This window comes from Patella vulgata, chromosome 4, assembly GCF_932274485.2.
Source record: "Patella vulgata chromosome 4, xgPatVulg1.2, whole genome shotgun sequence".
Taxonomy (NCBI): Eukaryota; Metazoa; Mollusca; class Gastropoda; family Patellidae; genus Patella; species Patella vulgata.
In genome coordinates this window covers 21,186,232-21,212,297 of record NC_065882.2, presented here as the reverse complement: position 1 = coordinate 21,212,297, position 26,066 = coordinate 21,186,232, and the positions used below count along the sequence as shown (strand labels likewise).

At 36.4% G+C, this 26,066-nt stretch overlaps 1 protein-coding gene and 1 long non-coding RNA gene across 2 annotated transcripts in view; one reads left to right on the top strand and one right to left on the bottom strand.

The window, feature by feature from the left end:
- Positions 1 to 19,912, top strand: part of LOC130012414 (uncharacterized) — a 39,372-nt gene extending 19,460 nt beyond the window's left edge. Inside the window, exon 2 of the long non-coding RNA XR_008787824.1 lies at positions 19,594 to 19,912. This is a non-coding gene — a long non-coding RNA (uncharacterized LOC130012414). The remainder of the gene's footprint in view (positions 1 to 19,593) is intronic.
- Positions 19,913 to 21,461: 1,549 nt separating this feature from the next.
- Positions 21,462 to 26,066, bottom strand: LOC126818244 (toll-like receptor 13). Its single transcript, XM_050545552.2, has 2 exons — positions 25,981 to 26,066; positions 21,462 to 23,670 (listed from the first exon to the last, which is right to left on the bottom strand). The coding sequence occupies exon 2, from the start codon at positions 23,655 to 23,657 to the stop codon at positions 21,663 to 21,665; it is 1,995 nt and encodes a 664-aa protein (XP_050401509.1). The 5' UTR covers positions 23,658 to 23,670; positions 25,981 to 26,066; the 3' UTR covers positions 21,462 to 21,662.

Here is a 26,066-nt window from a genome sequence, read left to right as displayed (position 1 = left end):
TTAAAATATTGACTATTTATAAAGTGAATTCCGTTATGTTATTTGACATAAGGAAAAACAGACAAAAGATATTAAATCTTTTATTAGACATTTGTATTTCGAAGAGGCGAACTAATAAGGATTACTAACGGGTTATCATTAATCCATGATAAAGCCAAGAAATTCAAACAAAATTCCGTTTAATATGTGTTAGTATTAAACAACACGATAATCGCTATTGCTTAAGCTCCATTCAATAGAAAAATAACATTTTCGTTTCAATTGAAATTGATAATGACCATGATCTTAGATACATTTTTTTTGTTAACACATTGATAGAATTTTCGTCGTGAATCCAGAGCTTAATCTAATTGCAAACATTTCTTTTATTAAAGATACATTATGGGAGATTTGATAACGAGTTGGCAGTTCTCACTATAACAGTTAAAAACTAGATAATGTAAAGGCAAATTGCTGAAAATTTCATTCAAATTGATCCACTATGAACCGAGAACTAAGCGGTTGAAATTTCCGGCTAGCCTTGTTCATCATTACTAAAGTCAGTACGATAAACAGCATTGTCTCGATTATCCATTTAATCTTTAAATCGCAAAGGAAAGTTATGCAGTAACTCGACTCACAATCCACTAAAGATCGCAGGCTAGCGATGCCATCTAGAGTTGATTATGGTCTGGATATTTTTTTGGAGAATAAAACTGCTTAATTTTGTGTTAAAGTCCCTTAAAATCCTCTACCTAAGGTCAGTCTTCATCTGGAAATGGACACCGTTGTCCCAAGCTGTATTATGCGCTGTCTGGATAAAACTAGAAATTTTTTATATTAAAATAATGTGTAGGTTAAATTTACCTTTCGTTATCAAGTACAGCACATGGGTCATTCACTGTATGGACCTCTTAAGGGACGGGAATCGATTATCAGGTCACCCAACGAAAAAATTGACCCGAAATCTTAAAAGGGTTACGTGTCCAGGTAAGCAGTTTTGACGTTCTCGTCCAAACGACTCAATATTTTGAGCTGGAATTTTGAGACGAGGTAAATACACCTTTCCTCTATATTTTGGCGCTTAAATTTCATACGTGCATGGAATTGTATTACGCTAGCGTAAGGGTGTTTATTGGGTAAAAACCGGGAGACACGTAGAAAACCTACGATCTTGGGGAAGCGACAATACTTTTTGTCTATGATCTAAATTAGACGTCATCTCTCGTTCCCGACGGCAATTTTGTGCTTGAATTTAAAACAAAATATTTAATGGACTTTTACGGCCAATATCCTTTAAACTGCATGGAATAAAAATACAAATATACAAAGTAATTCATATACAAAACAGTTTTGAAACGAAGAAATTCAAAGGTCGCATACCACGTGTAGGTAATGCCCTTTATATCATTTACTGCATTTAAATTCCCAAAAATACCTTTATTTGGTGGAGGAATTTATAGGTGAGTTTCTCTGAAAAAAATTTACAGACAAGTTTTTCAAGAAACTTTTCAGAATACCCACAAAGAAAAATGCCCAATTTCACTATATAGGCAATTACGAATATACACAAAGTAAGTCATTGTATATAATGTTATTATACAGCTGTTATTATCAGCTGTATGTAAACAGATATAGGGCCTGTATCTCTCTCCACGCGCCACACAACACATAAAGAACATTCCTCAAATAGTTGAATCACGTTGGACTATCACTAATAAGAGGCACGCGACTCTAATAAAATCTGTCACGCGCCACCTGGCTGAATTTCGGTACGACAGTTGGTTCTCCGTATATTTAAATATCAACCTAATTCTTTTTATCTACACCTTTTGTACACTTCACTCAAATTTTTGAATTTCGAAAAACTAAACATCTGGTGCGCGTTACACATAACAAACTTCAAAATAGACAATAACTTGTACACAACCAAGATTGCAGAGAGAGGGGAGCGCGGTGAAATGTGTTTTAACATCCTACTGTTCTGCACCGACTGGGCTAATAAAGACAGTACGGCCTACTCTTATATCTAATTCCAACTGTCAAAGGTTCTTTTACGTTCACACCAGAGAGACGAGGAATATAATAGAATGGGTTTAACGTCCTACTTTTCTGCACCGACTGGGCTAATGAAGACGGACATAATATCAGGGTACTTTTATACCGCCTGCAGTTGAGATTCGAAACAGGCCTTTTATTTGCATAGCCCGATTGGTGCAGAAAAGTAACAAATTAAACCTTGTTTCGTTTCATTTAGAAATCCCCGTCATTTGTACATCTCCGTCAATTTATTATTACTGGAAGGGGAAGTATTTCTAAAACGTTCGATAAGAATATCTACCCGGGCTAGTATACGTGACTGTCTTATTAATAGAATTACCGATGATTCACACGTAGTTTGTGTTCTGGGAAGAGAAATAGGAAGAAGTCAAGGGCAATTCATTTGAAATTATAAAATAAGTGCTGGAAGTTCAGGTTATTCGTTAATGCTAGGTTCCCACAATAACGACTCGCTCACGGATTGAAATTGTGGTTTTAATCGTGGAGTAATCGTGGTCTTATCATATATTGAGGTCAGTCGTAGCAATCGCGTTGATCGTATCGAAACGTATCCAAGTATAGGCCTTAGCGCCGCTGTCAAGGCAAGATTTCCCTCATGGACCACTGAATGGCGTATGCCCGTCTGCATTAGCCCAGATAAAACAGAAAAGTAGGACGCTAAACCCCATTTCATATATTTTGCGGAACACGCTACAACCATTAACATATTGCATCTTTTACAGTTTAATAAATTGGGCAATGTTAATTTTGTTCACTCAATGTTGGACATAATAATGTCCGTTTGCTGCAAATCCTTTACTATGTAATTAAGACAGCATGAGAAAGTGAAAGCGCTTCGTTAACAGTCAGCCAGCGGTGATGCATTCTCTAGAAATTATAGGTTGCAGAGAACGGACAACTGATTCATATGTTAAACATTTAGTCCAGATGCCAAGTCGTGTTCTTTTTGGAAGTCAACATGGGTCATAGGGTCATATCTGGGTCTTCCCAAGGTCAAAGTTAGACTCGCGGTGTTAACTCTAATGTAAAATCGAACCATTGACTTGCCAAATCTGGTTTGGGAAAAGACAATGATAACCTTTGTTATTTAAAAAATGTTGACTTCTATTTACAAGTTCACGATATCTGCAAAATCGGCCAATCTCATCTTGAGCTATCAATTTTAAGACAAAGGCTATCTCAGATCAATAAATAAAATCTGGGACTAAAAAGAAAAATGTGACACGGACGATAATTAAGTAGTCTATGTACACTATGATGAAACTGTACCAATAAGAAGATTTAGTTTGTGTACTCATAATTATTATAGACACTATGATGAAACTATATACCCTCAAACCACGTGACCTCAAGGCGGGTACATTACTTAACTGACCTAAGTAGACCCAATGATAGACGTAATAGTAATTAGCAAAATATGTAAATAAATATAGTAATAAATATAATCTCTAGTGATTGATATAAAGTCCAGCTACAGTGTACTGTGATAAATCAATTCTTGATTGTTATATAATAAGTTCTCCATGTGGAAACACCGAAACAAATAAACAGGTATCTGATGCTATTGCAATCAACAATTTAGCCCCACGTGGAAGGAACCACACGAGTGAAGCTGCGGCAAGGGCGTGTGCCGAAATAAACTTTTCAAGTCATATCTTCGCTTATCATAGATGGTGCCTATGGGGCTTAAAAAGAAAGCTTGCTTAGTCGCTCGGGTGAGAGGAAAAAACAACGTACCTTCTGAAATCGCAGAAGGGTGTGGCGATTTAGTTCACGATCCGGTACGTGAAGATACGTTCGGATACGTTTCGATACGATCAACACGATTGCTGCGACTGACCACAATCTATGATACAACATGATAGGATCACCACGATTACTCCACAATTAAAAACACGATTTCAATCGTAGCGCGAATCGTGATAGTGGCAATCTAGCAATAGTGGGGCTGAAAAAGGAAAGCGTTCTTAGTCGACGCGGTTTGGTAAAAAGTCCACTATACCCCGCACCATTGTGTTGACGAGATATTTAACCACAGCAAACTGGGCAGAACAAAACAAATTTTATTATTTTTTTGGACTAACACATACAGTAGTTATGTGTGCAATGTACTGTAGAGTAAATACTAAGGAATATATTACACACACTACTAATGTTGATATGCGAACTTCCGTTTTGTAACCCCTGGCCGTCTAAACACACTTTCCTTCTTGAGACATCCCGAAGGTGGGTGAATTATAGAAATTTAAGAAAACACAAGAAAGAAATGCGTAGATTGTATACTAATGAAATCAGTCGAACAAATAGGCCTATATGATTGCAAAAGGTCAATATCCCAGAAACTAATAGTTTGTTTTGTCTTATTTGCACAACCGTATAAGAAATGTCATTGTTCTTATGTACTGAATTCGGGCAGTGTTTTACATAACATGTATAACAGTGTAAAAGGGTCAGTCATATAGAAATTGATCTGATATCTGTATACTATATTTGATCATTACAAAATTATCTCATGGTCCACAAACCATACTGTAACACTTGATTATAATAATCACAATTCACCTGTTAGACTATTGGTCAAACTTGATTACTCTGGTAACCGTATTCATAGACTAAAACTCTGTCCAGCTAACTGTGTCAAAGACTATTAAATATGGCATAAATAAATCGAGCTCTTTAATAACGGCCCAGAATCCGTTCTCCCCGGATTAGAATTAGGCCAAGAACAGGTCAGTCACTGGTTACTAGGTCGATACACTAGTATATAATATATTCATATGTATGTATCTAGAGTAGCCATCCAGCCTCGCTTTCGTGTTAGCTACTGTAGTGTTACCTATCGCAAGAATACGCCAGCAGTACCTTCATCAATATGCGTACTTAACCAGGAACAATTCTACTCAATCACAACTAGCAGTATATATACGCAATGAATGTCGAGTTAAAACAGTGTTATCTCGAAAATCACGCGCAATAGCACTTCTACGTTTATTGGATATTTATTTCAAAATAAAGATTGTTCCTAAATGAACAATCTTACTACATTTTTAAAAGCTCTGCGAAAAATTCGATCAAGCGCTTTATAAGTGAAAAGTGACGGAGATGGAACCTTTACAGGATATGTCCCACGGCATACAGTCAATGTAAACACGTTTTTTTACGAATAATCTGGTCGACTAGATGCTGTTCCTTACCAGAACATCCGCCCTACACCACTAATAAGGGGAAACCACACCGGTAAATCCCAAGGAACTTGCTCGACCAGCACCTTACTAAACAATTTATGGGGTGGGGGGTGGGGCATAGATGGTATCTATGCAAACTGATAAAACAATTATTGTCCGTTTATAGGTATGTTTCGTTTTATTTTTGACAAAAGAGATTATTACATAAACATTCATAACAAAACACAACACAAGGTATATATGGATATAACTACTTCTCTATTATTTAATAACGACGTTTTGTAACACATACAGGTCACGTTTTCAAGTTAATGGAAATATCCATCTAGTCGGCCTATTTATACATATTAAAGCTTACACCAGCTTAATTACAAAAACAAAAAGAAACCATATTAACATCATTAGCAGTACCTGAACTAACAATACATAATTCAAACAGTAATAATGAAACTAACTGACCCTTAGTAGGATCATAACAGGTAATCAGTACTAAAGATCAACTTGAAAACGTGACCTGTATGTGTTACGAAACGTCGTTATTAAATAATAGAGAAGTAGTTATATCCATATATACCTTGTGTTGTGTTTTGTTATGAATAGTTAACCGTGCTTCTAGATGTCATTTAAAGATTTGATTTTATTACATAAACAGCATAATAATTTAGTAGCACGGTATAACCAACATCATTATTTAAAATTAGAAATGAAATGAAATGGGGTTTAACGTCCTACTGTTCTGCTCTGACAGGGCTAATCAAATTAGACCCATTAGGCATAGTAATACCGAATATAATAACATTCACAAATAGATAATTTGATAAGAATAGAAATCATATATAATAGAATCTGTCTGTTATAATAATAATAGTCTTATATGCAACACGATGCCTCTCAATGTTTAATACGTTTCTGTAATACATAGAGGCTAAATCATTGTCATATAGAAAGCAAGGTTTTTTAAGATTAGAATTGAATGGCCGACAAATTATGATCTGGAAATTCCCGGAAAACTGGATTGAACCAGAAATGTGGAATAAAACTGCTATAAAAACTGATATCAATTACAGCAATATCTAACTGCAATTTCCTTTAAGTTTCACTAACAGCCTTCAATTCGAAATTTCACAATTTATAAAGAGTGAGAGAGAAATGGGGTTTAAGGTCCACTCGACACAAACCAAGTCATTTCGGGACTAACATGTGGTTCAATTTTATTTCAATAATTCGCTTAGGGGTAGGGGTCTTTAGCAGTGGAAGGAAACCGGAGAACCCGGAGGAAAACCACGAGGTTGGACAGGCGACCCTACTCCTTGTCACTTACAACCAGAGAATGGAGACCACGCCAGTTGACTCAATGACAGACCCTATGATACAACACCCCTGCACCAATTTATAAAGAAGACATTGTCTTGTTTTGTCTGAATTAGTCAAATGCCCTGTTTAGATTAAACATGAGAACAGCCATGTAATGTTGGTTATATAGTTTTTAATTTTTGGGAAGGATATTTTATTCATATTCAAATGTAAACGCATATTGCCTTCGTCCCTAGCTAATTATCTTATTATTCAACGGTTATACATTTCATGGGCCTTGCAGACTTGGAACCATTAGAATTATGCAATCTGTACGGATTATTATATTAGTGAAACAATTTATTACATCTTATCTAAATTCAGATGCAAAATGAAATGCAGTTGAGCGTCCTACTGTTCTGCACCGATTTGACTAATTAAGACGGGCATCGGCCATACAATGTGCTATAAGAATTTTTGCCCGGGCAGCGGTACTACGGCCTATATCGAATTCAAACAGTCAAGAGATCCATTAAGCTTGTCTTTGGTCCTATCCGAACGACAATACGTTTTCCTTGGCCAGGCCTTCAGTTCTGCACAACTGACAAGGGGGAACCACGCCGGATAATCCTGATGAACTTTCTCGGTCAACACTGGGATGGAACACGGGACACCAAGTTTAGCAAGACAACATCTCACTCACTGAGTCACCGTGGCTCCTAAATTCAGACACTTGTATCTGTTTACCTAGTTATGCTACTTTGTGTACTTTGAATCTTCTTGCTGGCATAATTATCGCTCAGTTATGAGTTTACATAAGCGGAAGTCGGCTTATTTACTAATTTTATGCCACGTTCCCACTGTCGTGCGATGCGTTACGATAGGATTGTCCCTTTTGAGTCCACGATCTGGTACGTGCAGATACGCTCGGGTACGTTTCGATACGATCAACACGATTGTTACGTCTGGCCTCAATATATGATAAGACCTGGGGCCTGTTTCACGAATTTTAACTAAGATGAAATCCAAATTTTAGTAATTTGATTGGATAATATTAGATTGTTTTTAGTGCTTAGCCAATCAATATTGAAGTATCTACTAAAAGTGGATTTTATCTTTAGTTAAGATTTCGAGAAACTGGGTCCTGGTTGGATCACCACGATTACTCCACGATTAACATGACGATTCCAGTCGTAGAACGAATGGTGAGGGTGCGAACTTGGCATAAGTTTAATTTTTAACTTACTGTGTTGACAGTGGAACACAAAACTATCAATGAAGACACCTTGTCACACAAAACATACCAGCATAAAGAATCCAATGCAATCGACAAGTTTAAGATTGAGCAAGGGCTAATATTGTTGCACTTGTTTTATGACAACAATACGATCATGGCAAGCTTCACTTACGATTCGAGTGCCAATTTTCAATTGTATGTGTCGTTACCTGGCAATCTATGTTTCTGTTCTGAATTAAATATGTTTAAGAAAACGATAGCTTAAACAAAACGATGCGGGTATCAGCGAACATGTCAGTTAAATTGATCTTGACCTGCTTTTGGTTCTGGATGTAAGATTTAACATGGCATTGACCGATCTCCACTGAGGTTAACACCGCGTTTATTTCTTCATATCGATTGGCAGGTTCTTGGGTCGCTGTACTGTCTTCTCGGGTCATAAGTAATCTGATTACAAACCGTCTCACAGGAGTTAGTTAAATATAGAATGCTACCTAAAAGAACATCTATAATAGGATTCATATGTGTGTCAGATATTTTCATACAGGCTGTTCATCTGTCCGGTTAATTCTGTGCCAAACATTGATTTTATTACAACCGAAACAATTAACAGCCCACACACACTATAACGGTATAAATTGGTTTCCGTATATAGCAATGTATATATCTGTAACGTACTGCATAGACCCCAAAAACAAATACTTCCCCGATAAATTGTCTCTGATTTATGTTGCATTGGATGTCGTTATTACGGTTAATTACGAATTTAGCTCAGCAACGGATTACCACGGAAATAAACATTGTTGTATGTAATAGCCCGTTCAGACGCTTAAGTTGAACTGGTTAAAAAAACCCGGAGATCGTTAAACCCGTTTAACTTAAGCGTCTGAATGCAAATGGCAAATGTGGGGCAAATAAACCAGTTTAAAACCCCCAGCTCGCAACCTGTCTTCGAGAAGGCTTTTTTTTTTTAAACTGGTTCATCTTAGCCGTCTGAACGGGTTGGCTTAAAAACCCCGGCTCCAGCTTGCTTTGAGCATGCGCAGTACGCAGTAAGTTACATTTCTGTGAAAATATCGGGATCAGACAGTGCCAATGTTATCGAACGCGGTCGAGAACCGAATAAAGAATATGTAGCTACCCATGCGTAGTTAACTCTAACCTCCGACCGAAGCGGTCAGAATAGTTAAACTAGTTTGGCTTATAGTACGTGTGAACGCATCCTCGATATCCCCAGTGTTTTCATTCCGTTCTACTCAACTATACCCGTGGTTAATCCATAGGGTTTCCACGATTTCAAATTATCTGCCCTGACCTTGATTGTAGATAAGGTCTACGAACCAATCAAGAAACAGTTTACAAACCAATCGTTTCGCCTTCGGTTTTATAGGGATAATTAACCAAATTCATGTCCATTTACTGAATGATTTATGTAAATAATGTATATATTTCTAATTCATTTCTAATTAATTATATTATCAAAATATGTAGTATGTTTCGCTGATTTCAAATATGTATAACATCTATATGTTTGACTTTTGTTATTATTATTACTATTCGTTCTTTATCTGAAATGTTTCATTCTGTTATGTTTATTATTATTATTGAACTTATACTTGGCAATTTGGTCTGGTCTTCATTAATTTCACATTATATAATTTGTTGTTAGTTAGTACGCATTTAGAAAAATTTGAATTTCTCTCATTTAGGCTAACTCCTAAACTTGTCCGATGAGACTTACTTCCCTTTGCCAACTTCCTTTTCAATTAACGATGCATGGGATTGGTCGATAAAAATAGCACAATCATCAAGGACGAATAATTTGAAAACGTGTCTTCCCCATAGATTAACCCAGGGGTTAGTGGAGTATAACGGAATGAAACCACTGGGGATAGCGAGGATGGTGTGAACGCAACACGGTGCTGTCTTGAAAGCCCCAGCGATTATGAACTGGGTTAAAAATAAGAGTCTGAACGGGCTATTAATGTGTTAACGAGACATTAGTATGTTGCAAGAATCGTCAGAATTTAATTTTAAAATCCGCTCTGCGGGTTATTTGATACAAAAACAATGTATACATATCCTTTAAAAACGAATTTATATTATGAGAATGTGGGATATTTAATGCACAACAAATCAGACCATTTATTCACCTTATAGGTGGACGTAAACCCTCCGTAATATTTATAGTAGTTAATCTTTTAAATATCATCTCAAAAATCAAAATCTCTAAAGACTGTTGTTTTAATTAAGAAAACAATTGCACGATTATTATTACTTAATTTGTCTGAGAGGGATAAAGATAGCCATGAAAGTTTAAAAGAAACCAATGTAATTTTAAAATGGGCATATTTTTTTGGTATGTCACCAGGCCTGTTGTATATGTAAGTAACGGGATCGATCCTGTGTTTATACCTGATGAGGTATAGTATCGACCTAGTACTCCATCCCCCCCTCCACCTTTTCAAGACACCTCCGAGCATACCACAGGTCCACTGGCCCAGAAAATACACACCACATGGGGTATATCAGTCTTCATTAACCCGGTTGGTGCAGAGTAATGAGACGTTAAACCCAATTTCGTTTCATTTTATAAATGCTGTAATTCTGTATTCTGGGGTTTATAACTTATTCTAACACTGGGGGGGGGGGGGGCTGAATGGTTAGCGTGTGCGCGCCGTATCGTAAAGTCTGTCATTGAGTCAACTGGCGTGGTTTCGATTCCCCGGTTGTACGTGACTAGGAGCAGGGTCGCCTGTCCAACATCGTGGGTTTTCACCGGGTCCCCCGGTTTCTTCCCACTGCTAAAGACCCCTACGCGCAAGCGAATTATTGAAATAAAATTAAACCATGTTAGTCCTGAAATGACCTTGTTTGTGTCGAGTGGACGTTAAACCCCATCTCTCTCTCTCTCTTTATTCCAACACTAACGACGTTAACTCCGATAAATAGTTAAAACTGTACTTTTAATAAACGAGTGTCCAAAACTAGCTAACGGTCACAATAACGAGATAGATATCGCTAGGGCGAGCCGATCACCAGACTAAGTAGAATAATATATTATGGAACATATATACAAAGTTTGGGATTCAAATAATTATATAATAATGTTTAATAAGAAATTTTAAATTGCACATAGGAAACGTGTTTAAATACAGAAGATGATATTGATTATGGACATAGCAAGAACATGTGTTATTTATCTATCTATATATATATTTGTGACTGTCGTTTGTCTGACTGTCTTTCTCTCTGTCTGTCTGTCTGTTCGGGGTTGGCGGCTACACTAGGTCTGCCCCGAGTCTGAAATTTGGGGTATAGGGGTAGCTCGGACCGGGGAGTAACATAGGCCAGGTGGCTTTAGTCTACCACTTCCGGTTTCGGAGTTATGACCCCCGAGCGAAGCCGGTCTGTTCGGGGTTGGCGGCTACACTAGGTCTGCCCCGAGTCTGAAATTTGGGGTATAGGTGTAGCTCCGACCGGGGAGTAACATAGGCCATGTGGCGTTAGTCTACCACTTCCGGTTTCGGAGTTATGACCCCCGAGCGAAGTCTGTCTGTTCGGGATTGGCGGCTACATCTGCCCCGAGTCTGAAATTTGGGGTATAGGGGTAGCTCGGACCGAGGAGTAACATAGGCCAGGTGGCGTTAGTCTACCACTTCCGGTTTCGGAGTTATGACCCCCGAGCGAAGCCGGTCTGTTCAGGGTTGGCCGCTACACAAGGTCTGCCCCGACTCTGAAATTTGGGGTATAGGAATAGCTTGGACCGGGGAGTAACATAGGCCAGGTGGCGTTAGTCTACCACTTCCGGTTTCGGAGTTATGACCCCCGAGCGAAGCCGGGTATCCTGCTAGTAATTACTTAAAACATAGCGTTGCATTAAGTATAAACCCAAACAGTTATTAAATATGACTTGACAGCCTGATTAATAGAATATTGTAGGGTACAGGGGTTGTGGTAATCGAATTACTTGTTTAACTAATTACAACTTGCTACAACTTATGTAATAATGCGTCTTTTATTTTCATTATGTAATAATGTGCATAACAATAAGACACCCGACTCGCAGCGCCAATAACCAATTTTGCACTAAGCTGCATTGTTCTTCAAAGAAACGCTGAATTACTGCACAATACAATACTGTCACGACATCACGACACTAATAAATCTAAAAATATCAAAAGCTATAATCAACACCTATGATTAATGAAATACGTACTTTGAGTTTCATTATACACATGTATTCCCGTTTTCTAATGTGTATTAAAATCTTTCTGACAAACTATCTCATAAGGTAGTCGAGTATTCCTGGAGTCCCTTCCAGAGTCTCGTAAAATCTGGATTCATTTCCCTACATAATGCCATTTAAACATTAATCTGATATAATAAAAAACAAACAATACGAACAAGTGATGAAGCTTCTTTTAGTATGTACGGGCGAAACATAAAGTTGATAATTATATTATAGTGATAATGCTTGGAGGTTAGCTTTTTTCTAGTTAAAGGGGGTAGTACACCCTCCCTGCTGGATTTCAGCAGACATATGTAAGGTTTAGATAAAGAGCTGATCGTTCTTGTTAAATTAGTTCAAAAATAGATTATGCAAAAATGGATATATTCAAAATTTGATTCAAATTACTTTATTCTGAGCGAAGATGTTAGCCTCTGGAGGTTTTTTAGAGGTGTAAATTCTCTCTTCGGATATAACAGACTTCAAATGATTCTTCAATTCTTTAATATACCGGAACATAAATATACATATATCGTCATACAGTACTGACAGGCCAGTTACTGCCCTTAGTAAGGGATCATAACTAGTGACTGCCTTCAATGTACAAATTTTGTAATATTTAAGGAAAATCATATAAAAAGATAAAAGTAAATGTAACTAAAACTGACATGTCGAAAGATGAACAATGCATAAAATATTAAACAATATAATAAATCAACAAAAACAATAGATCGGATTAACGTTGTTACCAATGACGGCTTGAAAAGTGGTGACAGGTTAACGACTTACTAGGAAGTTGACCTTAAAGTGGTTAATTTAAGAAGCATTAATTATATTAGCAATATCAGATTATCACACCATTATAATTCCCTGTGTTTTAGAAAAGACGCGTCCCTGCGTCTGAATTAACGATAAGAAAGAAATGATATATTATTTGTTGAATGATGAAAAACACAATAATATTAAATATTGAATTCGTAAAGTTAAACAATCGAGCAAGAGAGAAACAATTTGAGCCGAACACGAATACTGACTGTAGCTAAGATTATCACACTATTACAGTTTGACAAGATGTGTGCACTGATTGTAACCAAGGTACTGGTTGGTCGAGGCTTAACCTCGCTTCGCCATTTTAAATTAAATCATTAAATGCCGAATCGTTCTAATCTACTTAAAATCGGACCCATCCGATGGCATCGAGAGTTGTTTATGATATTGTCATGTTAATAAATGTCTAATTAATAATTTATATAACATTTGAGGTCTACAGAAAGAGATGCAATAGGCAGATGTAGCTCTTGCATAATGCCTGTTTAATCTCGTTTGTAAACTCACAAGTTCGATTCCGTCTAGAACAACCCAGCCATGAACTACTGATGTTGTCACAAACGAACTGTCCAAAAGAAGAGAAGAGAGAATAGAACACGAACAGCGACAGAACCAAATGGCACTAGCTAGCACCACCAGGTAAAAGTGGCGGTAATTTTTTTTTTAATCAAAGTACTTTTGATTGTGTACGATATTCCCCATCTACATTAACCGTTATTCTGGAATGTTGGGGCATAACATTGATATTAAAGGCAGGGAGAATCTGTTTATTTAGCATTGGAGCATTATGGTCTATAAAACGGTGTTTTGACGATCCAAAAACCCCATTGATCCCAGTTAAATGATAAGTCGCCATTAGTTTGGATGATCCATCCCATGACCTCAACTGGAGGCGTATTACGCAAGGCTCTACTTTTGCAAGAATCCTCACGCTATGTGTTTCTAGTCCCAAGTGATGAAACAGAGAGCAAGAGAGAGAGAGAGAGAGAGAAATGGAGTTTAACGTCCACTCGACACAAACTAGGTCATTTCGGGACTAATATATGGTTTAATTTTATTTCAATAATTCGCTTGCGCGTAGGGGTAGTCTTTAAGCAGTGGGAGGAAACCGGAGGACAAGGAGAAAACCCATGAGGTTGGAAAGAGATGAAACAAGACCCCAGCCTGCTGCATTTCAGTAATAGATGCTCGTACGCAATTTCGTATTCGTCTTAGTGATTCAAGCTCAAGCTAAGCACTAAGGGGTCAACTGGGGTCGTATGCATATACGACATATTCCTTCTGATGTATAGCAAGACCCATCCACAACAAGAGATTCCAGTAGCCCAAGAGATGATGCATCATATCAAAGTGAGGTCCATCCAATTTTGTGCACGAGAAAAAATTAGACCAAATCTTGCACGAAACAATTTGCTCCTTTGGCTTATAGGTTTTATGCTACGTCAAACAGCTTTATTTCTCGTTGTGACTAGATTTTGCCGCCTGTGGTCACGAGCGATAATTGGGTTAACTGTATTTTACGTTTAGCAGGGTGGGAGATTAAACACCTTTGGTCAGTGAGGTGATTAAACCCAACATATATATATATATATATATATTCAGATGTTACCTTGACCTATAAGCTAGGCGATGCGTGAAAGATAAACCTGTATTCTACCTGGGTTCAACCTGCTTTTCACTATCTAGTATATAGGTATCTATATACATAATACATTGACCCGTAAGTTGCCCGCGAGCAATAAAAGAAAAGAAAACCAAACTAATCAATAATGTTCACCTATGAAATCTATAGGCTTTATTGTATAAACCCATCTATTAATGTACTATCATTTCCTAGGCATAACATAATTTATGATTTGTGAAGTTTGACCGTTGACCGATTTCTTTAAAAAGCCACGTAGAAGTCATGTAAGGACGTTTAACGGGGTTCACAGGCAGGCAACAATTATTGTTAAAGAACTATTATTATATGCAAATCGCGTTAATGAGATCTATCATTATATATGCTTAATAATTGATCTTTTATGCTGACCTTGACATCTGGAGTCCTGTCGCATTCTTAATTCGTCATTACATTGCATTATTGAGAGCTAATTGGTTGCATTAGAACACGGGATGGTAAAACATGTCTGTTGGACAGATTCCTTTTGTAATGTTAGTTCTGCAATCAAAGATTAGACTGATTCAGTTAGTGACAATTTCAGGGGGTGGGATACATGTTTCAGTATAGATCTCTAATATTACAATCAATGCAACTGATTCGGGATTTTGCATGTTGTCCAAAGTGTCTATAAATATATTCCTTGCAAGCCTGGCTCTCTAAAAAGTGGATATTTATTGGCATTCTGAAAACTACTACATGTAAATTTTGTGCAGTTTTCATGAAATGGTAATAAAACATTATGGTTTTGAAAAAAATTCCAATATTAAGAGTATTTTCTATGCTGTTTGCGTGCAACTTATAATTATTTTTCACATAACTGGAATATTGTTTTTAATTAGAACAAAAAGCCTATGGACCCGAAATGCACCACTGTACATAAAGCAGGATGTATACTCTTAAAAAAAGGGATATTGAAATGCAAATACCTATGCAGGTTGTGATATGATAAATAGTCATGGACACCTGACATGTTTTGAGAATGTGAAGAACTTATCGCGCCAACAGAACCTCTGAGCTGCATGTGCGACACGCAATAGCGCCATACACGTGGGAGGGGTTCATGACATTGTCAAATTTGACTCTTCAAGGAAGGGTTGGTGAAAACTGCCGCTTGCTGTTTTATCCTATCCATGTTTGCTTTCTTATCGGTTCTTGCGTAAGATTTACTGTTTAGCGTATCTTTGCTTTAGTGTGTTACGTTTAATTTGATCGGGAGATGTGTTCGTCGACGTCAAAGTCAACCGACAACACTACAAGAATTGGCCGTGGCACTGCAAGTGAAATGGGGCCGTCAGATAAGCCGCCCATATGAACTGTTTATGTTCATGTGTAGGCAATTGGCCTGTTATTACCATACACTGCTTCCCTTTAATAAAAACAGCAGTGCATTTCCGTAGTTTTGTATTGTTTCTGAATATCCCCTACTTTTTTGAAGAGTATATACCAAAAGGGCCATCAGTTTTGCAGTTATTGTTTGATTTGATTTTCTTCACCGACATGTTGCCAGAATATATGGGGAGAAAATAATAATAGTCTGGAGGCTCAGTGCGGGGGGGGGGGGGGGCGTGTCCATCAAATGGGCACAAAACCAGACCCAACTTTTCTAGAGTAAAATTTTGCGTAGAATACGATGCCGAGTGGTAATCAGGTCGCCGTTGGGGCGTTTTCGAGATATTCCGGGTCAAAGATCAAATGAGTTCATTTGCACTGAAAGTGAATGCGCAGTCATTCTTGTATCATGAAAATAAGCTGAAAATGATCGAAAGTAATCACACTTTCAATAAAAATGTAAACTTTCTAATTCCTACGCTGGTATCCCACGAATGTAACAGTAATAGTGCGATCTATTTGTTAATATACACCAATGGATAAACAGATGAAACAAAATAACAAGTGACGCAATGTGGGTGTTAATGTTTTTAATTTTTTTTTTTATTTTCAAGTAAACATATAATGTTAGCACGTTCCCCCCACACAAGATCGGGTTAACATTCTTTACAGAAACGAAGTTGCTTTTTAGGCGATGTTTTGTGAGATCTATAGGCTATAGCATGTAGGCCTTGTAATAGTTAAACGTAAAATGTTTACGTGAATTGAGCTGAAAATCTCAGACTAAGGTATAGGTGGTACGTATTCGTCGATTCCCGATGCATTCAAATCTTCCTTTATATACTATTAGACGTTGTTTCGAAAGGATAGCTTACTCCGGTGTCACCTTTGGCACATGAAGCCAGATCATCCATATTGAATCTAAAAAATATGTGCTGCTAAATAATGTAAATTAAGTTCATTAGAGTACATAGAAAAACCTGAGAAAAACGACACGGTGACGGGCTGAACTTTAAATGACCATAACTTAAGTTAGCTTTGATTGATTTGAATACTGATATGTGGAAGAATATGGCCCAAAATAATATATGTTGAAACTAATGGTATTTTATTTTATTGTATAGGCCTACGATAAAGTAAGTAATTTTTAAGTTGAGTTTTAAAAGGTTTTCAGGACCCGAAATACAATATTACTCAAATTCCAGTCACTCCAGGTGAACAAATACCATTCCAAATCGTCCAAGCAAGTACTTTCATTTTGATACAACATCAACCCGGTTCAAAATATGGGTTGAAGTTCAGATTTTAGTATAGTATGTGTTACATATTTGTATAACAATTAATTTTAATAGCAAGGTTTGGATTGTGACAAAATAATAGGCGATTGTTTAATATTATACAAAGTTGACGTACACAACCAACTCTACAGACGTCAACGTCACACGCCATTTTGTGAATAATAAAATATGGTTGTCATTAGTATAGATACAAACACACAGCCACATAACCTGTAATGGATTATATACAGAAGTCATGTAGTCGTAACGAGCTTTTTGATTGGTATGGAATGGAATTTATTGTTATGATTTAATTAAAGACGTAATAGGCCTCATTGACATCAAATGGTTGTATGTGTAGTGGATTTATATTAAACTCCGCTATCATACACATAAAAATATCGTAGACTTGATCCAAAAAATATTTACTACGAAAACAAAAATTAATGAGAAAGAGTATGGATTAATTGCTTAACAGCGTGCGCGGACCCAGGTAGTTTTGAACGGGGTAGGGTGGGCGGAGTGGTGGTGGTGGTGGTGGCGGTATCGACCATGTGAAACGAAATAAAATGGGGATTAACGTCCTATTCTTCTGCGGGGCGACTAAGTGACAAAGGGCATATGTCTGTTCACCGAGCAAATAGACATGAAAGTTGCTGCGCCTAGTGCCCCAGTCCATAAAAAAAAACACCGGAGAAATTTTTTAAAAATTGAGAACATCACAGGAAAAAACTAATAGCACTTCAATTGAACAGAATATACAAACATAAATATGATTTTTAGTAATGTTCTTTTAATGCAAAGAATATAAGCGTTATTTTATCTATTGAATAATACGATGCCTAAAGCCTTCATGGATAAACAAGATTATCAAGCGGCAGTGTTTTGAATGTTTTTAACGTCATTGACGCAAGGGTGGTAACAACTAGTTTCTAATTTGGGCTAGCACTTCAATTGAACAGAATTTACAAAAATAAATATGATTTTTAGTTGTACTTTTAATGCAAATAATAAATATCCAATAAACGTTATTTTATCTATTGAATAATACGGTGCCTAAAGCCTTCATGGATAAACAAGATTATTAAGCGGTAGAGTTTTGAATGTTTCTAACGTCATTTCTAATTTTGAGCTTGAACCAGTAATTGCTGCCGTTTTTGGTAACATTTATTGTCTGCATTAAAACACAACTTACTATGTCAATCAAGTGACTCTCAAAAATGGCATTTTATTGTTAAAGTCTGCATGAGACTGAAGTGACACCGAAAAACATATTTTATCAGCTTCTCAGATGCAATGTACATACACCGTAAAATGTGTCATGAGTAAAACGTAGCCCGGGCAGTGGCAAGACAAGTAATATATATGTAAAAGTTAAAGAAAATACAATCTTAATCCAAAATAGGGTTATAGGCGATTTAAACAATATTTTATAGCTTAATTTGTCGAGAGTATATTTACATACTATATATAGATACACTAACAAGCAATGCCGCGTATGTGAAATGCGCTCCATATAAACATAAAATTATGCAAGAGCTAAATCTGCCTATTGTAGGTCTTTTTAGGCCTGAAATGTTATCTAAATTAATAACTAGACATTAATTAACTTATCCAGACCATAATCAACTTTCGATGTCATCACTAGCCTGCGATATTTACAGGATTTGAATCCGATTTGCTGCTCAACGCTCATTGATGATTTAATCTAAAAATCGATAATCGAGACTATGTTTTATATTGTATCGACTTTAGTAATGATGATCGAGGCTAGGCCTAAAATCCAAAACCTAATATCTCAGTTCAGATTGGATCAATTTGACTGAAGTTTTCAACAAATTCCCTTTACATTATCTAGTTTTTAACTATTATCTCCCATAATTCCCAGTGCGCCTCCACCCTTGTGATTTCCTAATCAATTAAATTGAAGTGTTTTAGATATAATTTGGAAATGGATTCCCACTGCAAAGTTGCAAACATGTTTCTCAAATATATCTTTGACAAAACATATGGAGGCAGACCACCATTAAATTTTTTTCTCCCCTTTTGAATGCCCATTTTTGTTTATTTTTTGGTCTAGAATGTACGAAGAACATTTTCTGCCAGGTTTTGGTAAATATTTATGATTTTGAGGCGGAAGGATAACAGAGTTATCGGGTTGGTTACGGTGATATGTACGGCAACTAGTTACATGTTTTAGTATGCTTCAAGTTTGTGTATCTCAAAATTTTGGTGGTCAACCTCATACAAATTTTAGTGCAAAGACATGACCATTTGTTCCTCTGTCTGTAGTGAAAAGCATTCAGCCCAACGAAAATGTGGGGAAAAGTTGGAGGTTGGCAAAGAGGCCAGAATTAACATTGATGTCAATGGGGAAATTAATGGTGGTCTGCATTCATATTAAGAAATTAAGTAGAGTTATCTCCCCTAAATAGTTCACATGGCCAATAACCTATTGTTATTGTAGCAGGATTGATGGACGACTGACTATTTATATATTACCTTTCCAGGTCGTGGGTTGAACCAAAAGAGACAAGACAGGAACACAGCTAAACAGTTTATTTAAAATAAACAGAACACGCACACAGGAACAAAACAGGCGATGATTTACAGAAAGAAGAACAAGTAGAAGATTAATGAAATAATATAACTAAATTGGCAAATATACTCTTAAAAAAAACCTAGGGGATATTGAAATGCAAATACTTATGCAGGTTGTGATATGATAAATAGTCATTCACACTTGACATGCTTTGAGAGTATGTTCACAGATGAAGAACTTATCGCCCCAACAGAACCACCGAGCTGCATGTGCAACACGCAATAGCGCCATATATGTGGGAGGGGTTCATTGTCAAATTTGACACTTCAAGGAAGGGTTGATGAAAACTGCCGCTTGCTGGTTTATCCTATCCATGTTTGCTTTCCTATCGGTTCTTGCATAAGATTTACTGTTTATTGTATCTTTGCTTTAGTATGTTACGTTTAATTTGGTCGGAAGACGTGTTCGTCGACGTCAACGTCAACCGACAACACTGCAAGAGGAGTGGGTCAGATTGCCCCAAATCGTGATTGGACGGTTGCTTAGGAGCATGCCACGACGAATTGCTGAATGTCTGAGGATTGGTGGAGCAGTTACTCATTATTAAGACAGAAATAAAAAAAGTCCATTTTCACTTTTGACAGTGTATCTCTTGCGAGTGAAATGGGGCCGTCAGATAAGCCGCCCATATGAACTGTTTATGTTCATGTGTAGGCAATTGGCCTGTTATTAACATACACTGGTTACCTCTAATAAAAACAGCAGTGCATTTCCGCAGTTTTGTATTGTTTCTGAATACTTTTTTTTGAAGAGTATATATACAAAAGCATATAGCTTAGATATAGCTTCTAATAACTAGTAACTAACTTAGAGATATATTGCCTAATACAGGTTATTATAATGAAGCATTTAGAAATATTATACATAAATAAAATAACGTATAACAAAATGAGAAATTATCTAGAAACATACCCTGGTGCTCTTATTAATCGAAGAAATAGAACTAATGTATAGTGAAAATCAAATACAGGTTACGAAAGAGCGAAACAATAAAAGATAAAACAAACACCAAATAAGACATACATTTTAAAATATAACTTATTACTTATTTAAATTGATTATACATGTATTATTCTATTTGTAACTTCTATCAGAATAAAACAGTATTTAACTTATGAAGGAATTGTCTTATATTGTCATGTCAAGTTAAACAAATATGAACCTACCTTGAAATAAATGATTAATTGTGCAGTAACTGAGTAAAGATGTTGAAAGTTGAACAGGTCATAAGAGAATGAAGTCAGTAACCAGGATCAACAAAGCAGGTTTCCAAGATACTGAAATCTATTCACTATCTTAAAATAGCATCTTTAAACTATAAACTAAAGTAATTATAACCACTGGAAATAAAAGACTATGGAAACAGGACAATGGAAACTGGCTAAATATTTAAGGGCAATATAAACACCCTACTAAAATATTTAAAGAGAATATAAGACCCTAGTACACTATACATTTTCATATTTACAAAAACTCAACACAGCGCTGCTCACTATCTGGCAACTAATAAACGCCCACTATCACCAAGAGTGTTATGATGTATTTCAGAGCAGCAATAACTAAATCTTTTGTAGGACCAAGGTTTTAATATCCCGTTGCAATATCAAAGCGCAACTCTGAATTTCGATAAGATATTCTCGAAGTCTACCGAAGTATGCCTGCAGGTTTTCCTGTATAGCGTTTATAGGGTTTCAATGTGTCACTCTTCCCACTGACAATCCCCCAAAAAGTCAAAAGCACCACTGACCCCCCCCCCCCCCCCAAATAAAAGTCTTAGCAAAAGAACAAACTAAAGTTGACCTTTAGTTTTTACGTTGACCCACATAAAATATGCATTACTATAATAAGCCGTTTAGTTTAATCAAACCAAACGTTTGAATGGTTAACTTTTAACAAATATGAGTTAGTATTGTAAACTCATGCAATAATAAGCTACTCAAGAAAAAGTAGGCACAAGAGCTGTTAATGACGATAAGCTCAGTCTGAATTTTTAAGTGTTCGTTTAATTTGTTCCCAAAATAAACCTTCATCGTCATCCCATGCGATGTAAGTAGTGGATTTCAATAAAGCGTTCAAGGATTCGCTCATATTAACTGTTGCTATATTCTCTAGTAATACGACTACTATTGACTCTATACTCATATCTATAACTAATTTCTGGGCTAAACTCATTTCAAACTGACACCATTTACTTCTAGCAAAATCATTGGACAAAACAACAAGAATTTTACGACTGTTCTCCATATGCTGTACAATATTATCCATGATAAGTCTCCCACCTTGAAAATCTCTTTGGTGGATACACAGTTTAATATTTTCACCCTCTTCCAAGATAGGTACAAGATTATCTCTAACCCAGACACTATCTTCTACACAGTACGCAACAAACACGTCATAAACAAAATGTTTCTCTGCAATATCCAATAACTCTCTGGGTCTGTATCTCCACATATAAATATGATATTTAATATGCCAGATATATTTGTAGATAACGGACATGATGAAAATAACAAAGATAAAGAAACACGTTACTGTTGTCACAGAGATAAACACTCCTGTATTGTTCAAACATATTCTTTCTGTGATATTAAGACACTTGTAACCGTACGGGTATTCATTGAATATGTGTGTCTCTCGATGAATCCATTCGATAAACCAAACTAATTCACAATTACATGCGAACGGGTTGTCGTTTAATGTTATGTTTTTCAGCCTTTCTCTAAATGGTTTGGGAAACATTTTCGGTGTAATCTTTTGAAGTGAGTTTTTCTTCAAATCTATTTCTCGCAAATCGTAATTTTGTTCAAAGAAATTATCAGGCCAGGACGTGATTGCATTGAAGCCGATATCTAAAAGTCTTAATTTGTGAAGCTTTTGTCCTATAACATTAGGAATTGTCGACAAGCGACATTGGTGTAGCATTAATTCTTGAAGGGACGTTAAAGGGGCGAGTGCGTCATTTAACTTTTCCATGTTATATAAGTTGAAAGGATTGGCGGATAGTTCCACCTTTTTTAGCTGACTACATCCAGCAAATGCATCTTTATCCAATCGACTATCAGTTAACAAATTCTTAGCCAGGTAAAGTACACGCAGGTTTGTATTGTTGAAGGCTCGCCTTTGTATACTTAATGGGCTTGGACTCCTCTGTTGTTCCACAGACAGCCAGTGTAGAGACTTGAATGAGTGGAAGCTGTCCGTTTCAAGAATTTCTATAGAGTTAAGCGTCAGATCTAAATATAGCAGATTCTTTATACAGTTCAAATAATCGGGAAAAAACGAACTGATTTCATTGTTATGTATTATCAAAGTATTCAAATTGGACAAAAACGTTTTATTTTCACAAAAATTGGGTAAATCTCGAAAGTTGTTTTTACTTAGTAAAAGAACTCTGAGGTTCGGGCTAATACCAATCATAATAGTTGAGATTCTATTGTACGTGAGACTTAATTCTTGCACCGGTTGAACCGTTGATAGATTAACATGGCGAATATTATTATGTGAAATATCGAGTTCGGCTAACCTCGCCAATTTAAAATCCTTTAAAAGATCATACGGAATGGTTTCTAATTGATTACCCTTCAAAAATACACGAGACAGGTTGCTATTTCTCGGCACACCCTTGAATAAGTTACGCAATGAACTTGTAGTCAGTTTATTATAGGATAAATCCAGTACATAGACCTGTGAAAGATTTTGCCATACATTTTGATCAATATGACGAATATGGTTACGTCTCAATGACAAATATCCTATTTTACTGATATTTAAAAATGTGGTTGCATTTAGAGAATGCAACTTATTATATTTATAAACCAGTCTTGTTATCCGTTTTGGAAATATAGGAATGTAGGTAAGATTCCGATGTGAACAATATGCCGTGTTGTATCCACAGAGACATAATTTGGTTGAACAGGCATCCTCACCTTGCACAACCGATGAACAGGTAAGTAGGATTATCACAAGAAACATATCTTATTTGATTCTGAAAAAAATGTTAAAAAAATATATAAAACAACACAGTAACCCTTTTCTATGCAAAATATTTTGATCTTGAAATATTTGGTTATGGAGCGTTACAGTAATATACAGATTGTGATCGGTCGACTCAGGATCAACCTACCAATCAAATCCTGAAAAATTCTGAAATCTCATCGGGATATTTAATTTGCTTTCAAGGCTTTTTTTTATTGCATCGTTAACATGGTTTGTGTGATGGGAGGAATATAGCGCCCTTGTAGTTCACCTATAGGTTAATATTGACATAATGATAATTGATAATGACCACACCGTGCGTTCTTGTAGACATTCCTTATGCATTAAGCTCGGCATATTAATACAATGGCCATGCCGTATGGGTTGCTGCTCGTTATTAGTGTGTAAACAGTTTTATTCAGATTCGACATACTAGTCAAAATGACACGGGTGTATAGATAATCATTTTAGCAAGGGAATTATCAGTGAGCAACACACCAACATATACCTGCAACTGGTTCAGTGACTCAAATATCAGGTTCTACAATTTTGAGGATAGCTTTGGCACCCAGAGAGTTCCTAGAAAAATGGACAAACTGGTTCCATATCAGTACACAAGGATAAAATCTTTGAGACTGACCCATCACGTAAATGACATCTCTGACACATTCACGTTTAGAGGCATTGTTGTTTTTAAATGAAGGGATCGCGCTTAGACTTCCCAGACATCATTCCGCCACAACGGGTAGATCTTAAAGTTTGTTTCCACATCAGTTGGCTCGGGTTGAGACTGAAGGAAACATAGTTTATAACGTATATATGGAATAGCATAGCTGTATTTGTAAGCTATTTTGTTTTGTGTAATTTAAACACGTATTTAGAACAAGGCGGTTTTCCTTGAGTTTCATTATATTAAAAGAACACGGCGTGAAGTATGAATATCTACGTGTATATCGATGTCAGAGTTTTGGAGCTGTGACATAGGATCGATAGTGTTACACATATCGAATTAGAAGCCGGTGACTAGGATAGATTGCACTGAATTTTTTGAAAACGGTAGTGCATAGGATAGTGTTATACAATTACTAGAGACTGGAAAAGCTAGAATTTATAAAAACACAAATTACTCATACCAACAAAAGTTTCGTTCGTTTTGCTTTTATTAGCTCTTTCTTCCTTTTTCATGTCTTATATGGACTGGGGGGGGGGGGGATTTCTGATCTAGTATCACAGGAATGAATTCGTATTTACATTTTCAGCCAGGTTTCGGTGATAGCCAGCGGAAGAGCAGATTTGTGATGGTGGTGAATGCCGCCATACCATATTTTGAGGAAGTAGAAATTTAAGGTAGTAAGTAGTATCTGTGGAAAATTTGGCGCTTTTTTTCTTGAACGTCCACATCAACATAGTAAGCCGCCTAACTATGAATACTTATGTAAGCAAAGCATTGTATATCAAACGTCGAAAGTCATTTTATTTTAATATTTGATATGATGTTACAAAATTATTTTATTAACCTGTCTAATACTCCCACAATCTTCATCATTAACAAGGGATATCAGTTTTTATTTGAGGTCCCGTGTTCGATCCCTGCATTGGCCGGCGTGGCTCCCCCTTGTTAGTGATGCAGGACAGAGTGCCTAGCAAGGGATAACAAATAGTCGTTTGGATGGAAGGTCTCGCGTACACATTGGCGTGTACGTCAAAGATCCCTCGACAGCCCTGCTGTCCGGTCAAAGTTTTCCTCATAGCACACTATATGGCGTATGTCCGTCTTCATTAATCCATGTCCTTGTTTATTTGCTATGTTTCTACATTTCGCATGAAGAAATGATATAAATAACGATTTGCTTAGTGCAATATCACCCAGGATGATATAATTATAGTTAATAAATAACACAATTATGTGAATACCGACTTTATCTAGACATTTGTGTTGGTGGTGAAGTGTTTAATATGCAATGTAGACAGTCATTCACTGCATATTGTCGGTCGTTATAATGCGGCCATTTTGAATCGGGACAGTCTTTTCCCACCCTGCTCCAACTGTGCGTATGAATTGTACAAAGTTTCATATATGGTCTTCTTCGAATTTAAAGAATATTTAACTACATTAATTTAGCTGTCAAAGAAGTCAATGTATCAAACTAATGTTAAATATTTAGATCTCGTGTCGTGAAAATATTGGAATGGGCGCATCTCTTGTTAAATCTTATAGTCTGTAATACTGATGCAAATTCGGCACCGGCAATTCATATATGTAACAGGAGCAAACACAAATTCGATCAAATGTTAATAGTTTAAAGATAGTTTAACTTACGTGCAAAAATTGTCTTGTCTTATTAATTTGGTCGACTTAAAATTTCTGATATCCGCTATCTTAAGTGGATTATACTGATAACATCT

Coding starts and splice junctions, on each gene's coding strand:
- LOC126818244 (XM_050545552.2), bottom strand. CDS start 23,657: ATGTTTCTTGTGATAATCCTACTTACCTGTTCATCGGTTGTGCAAGGT.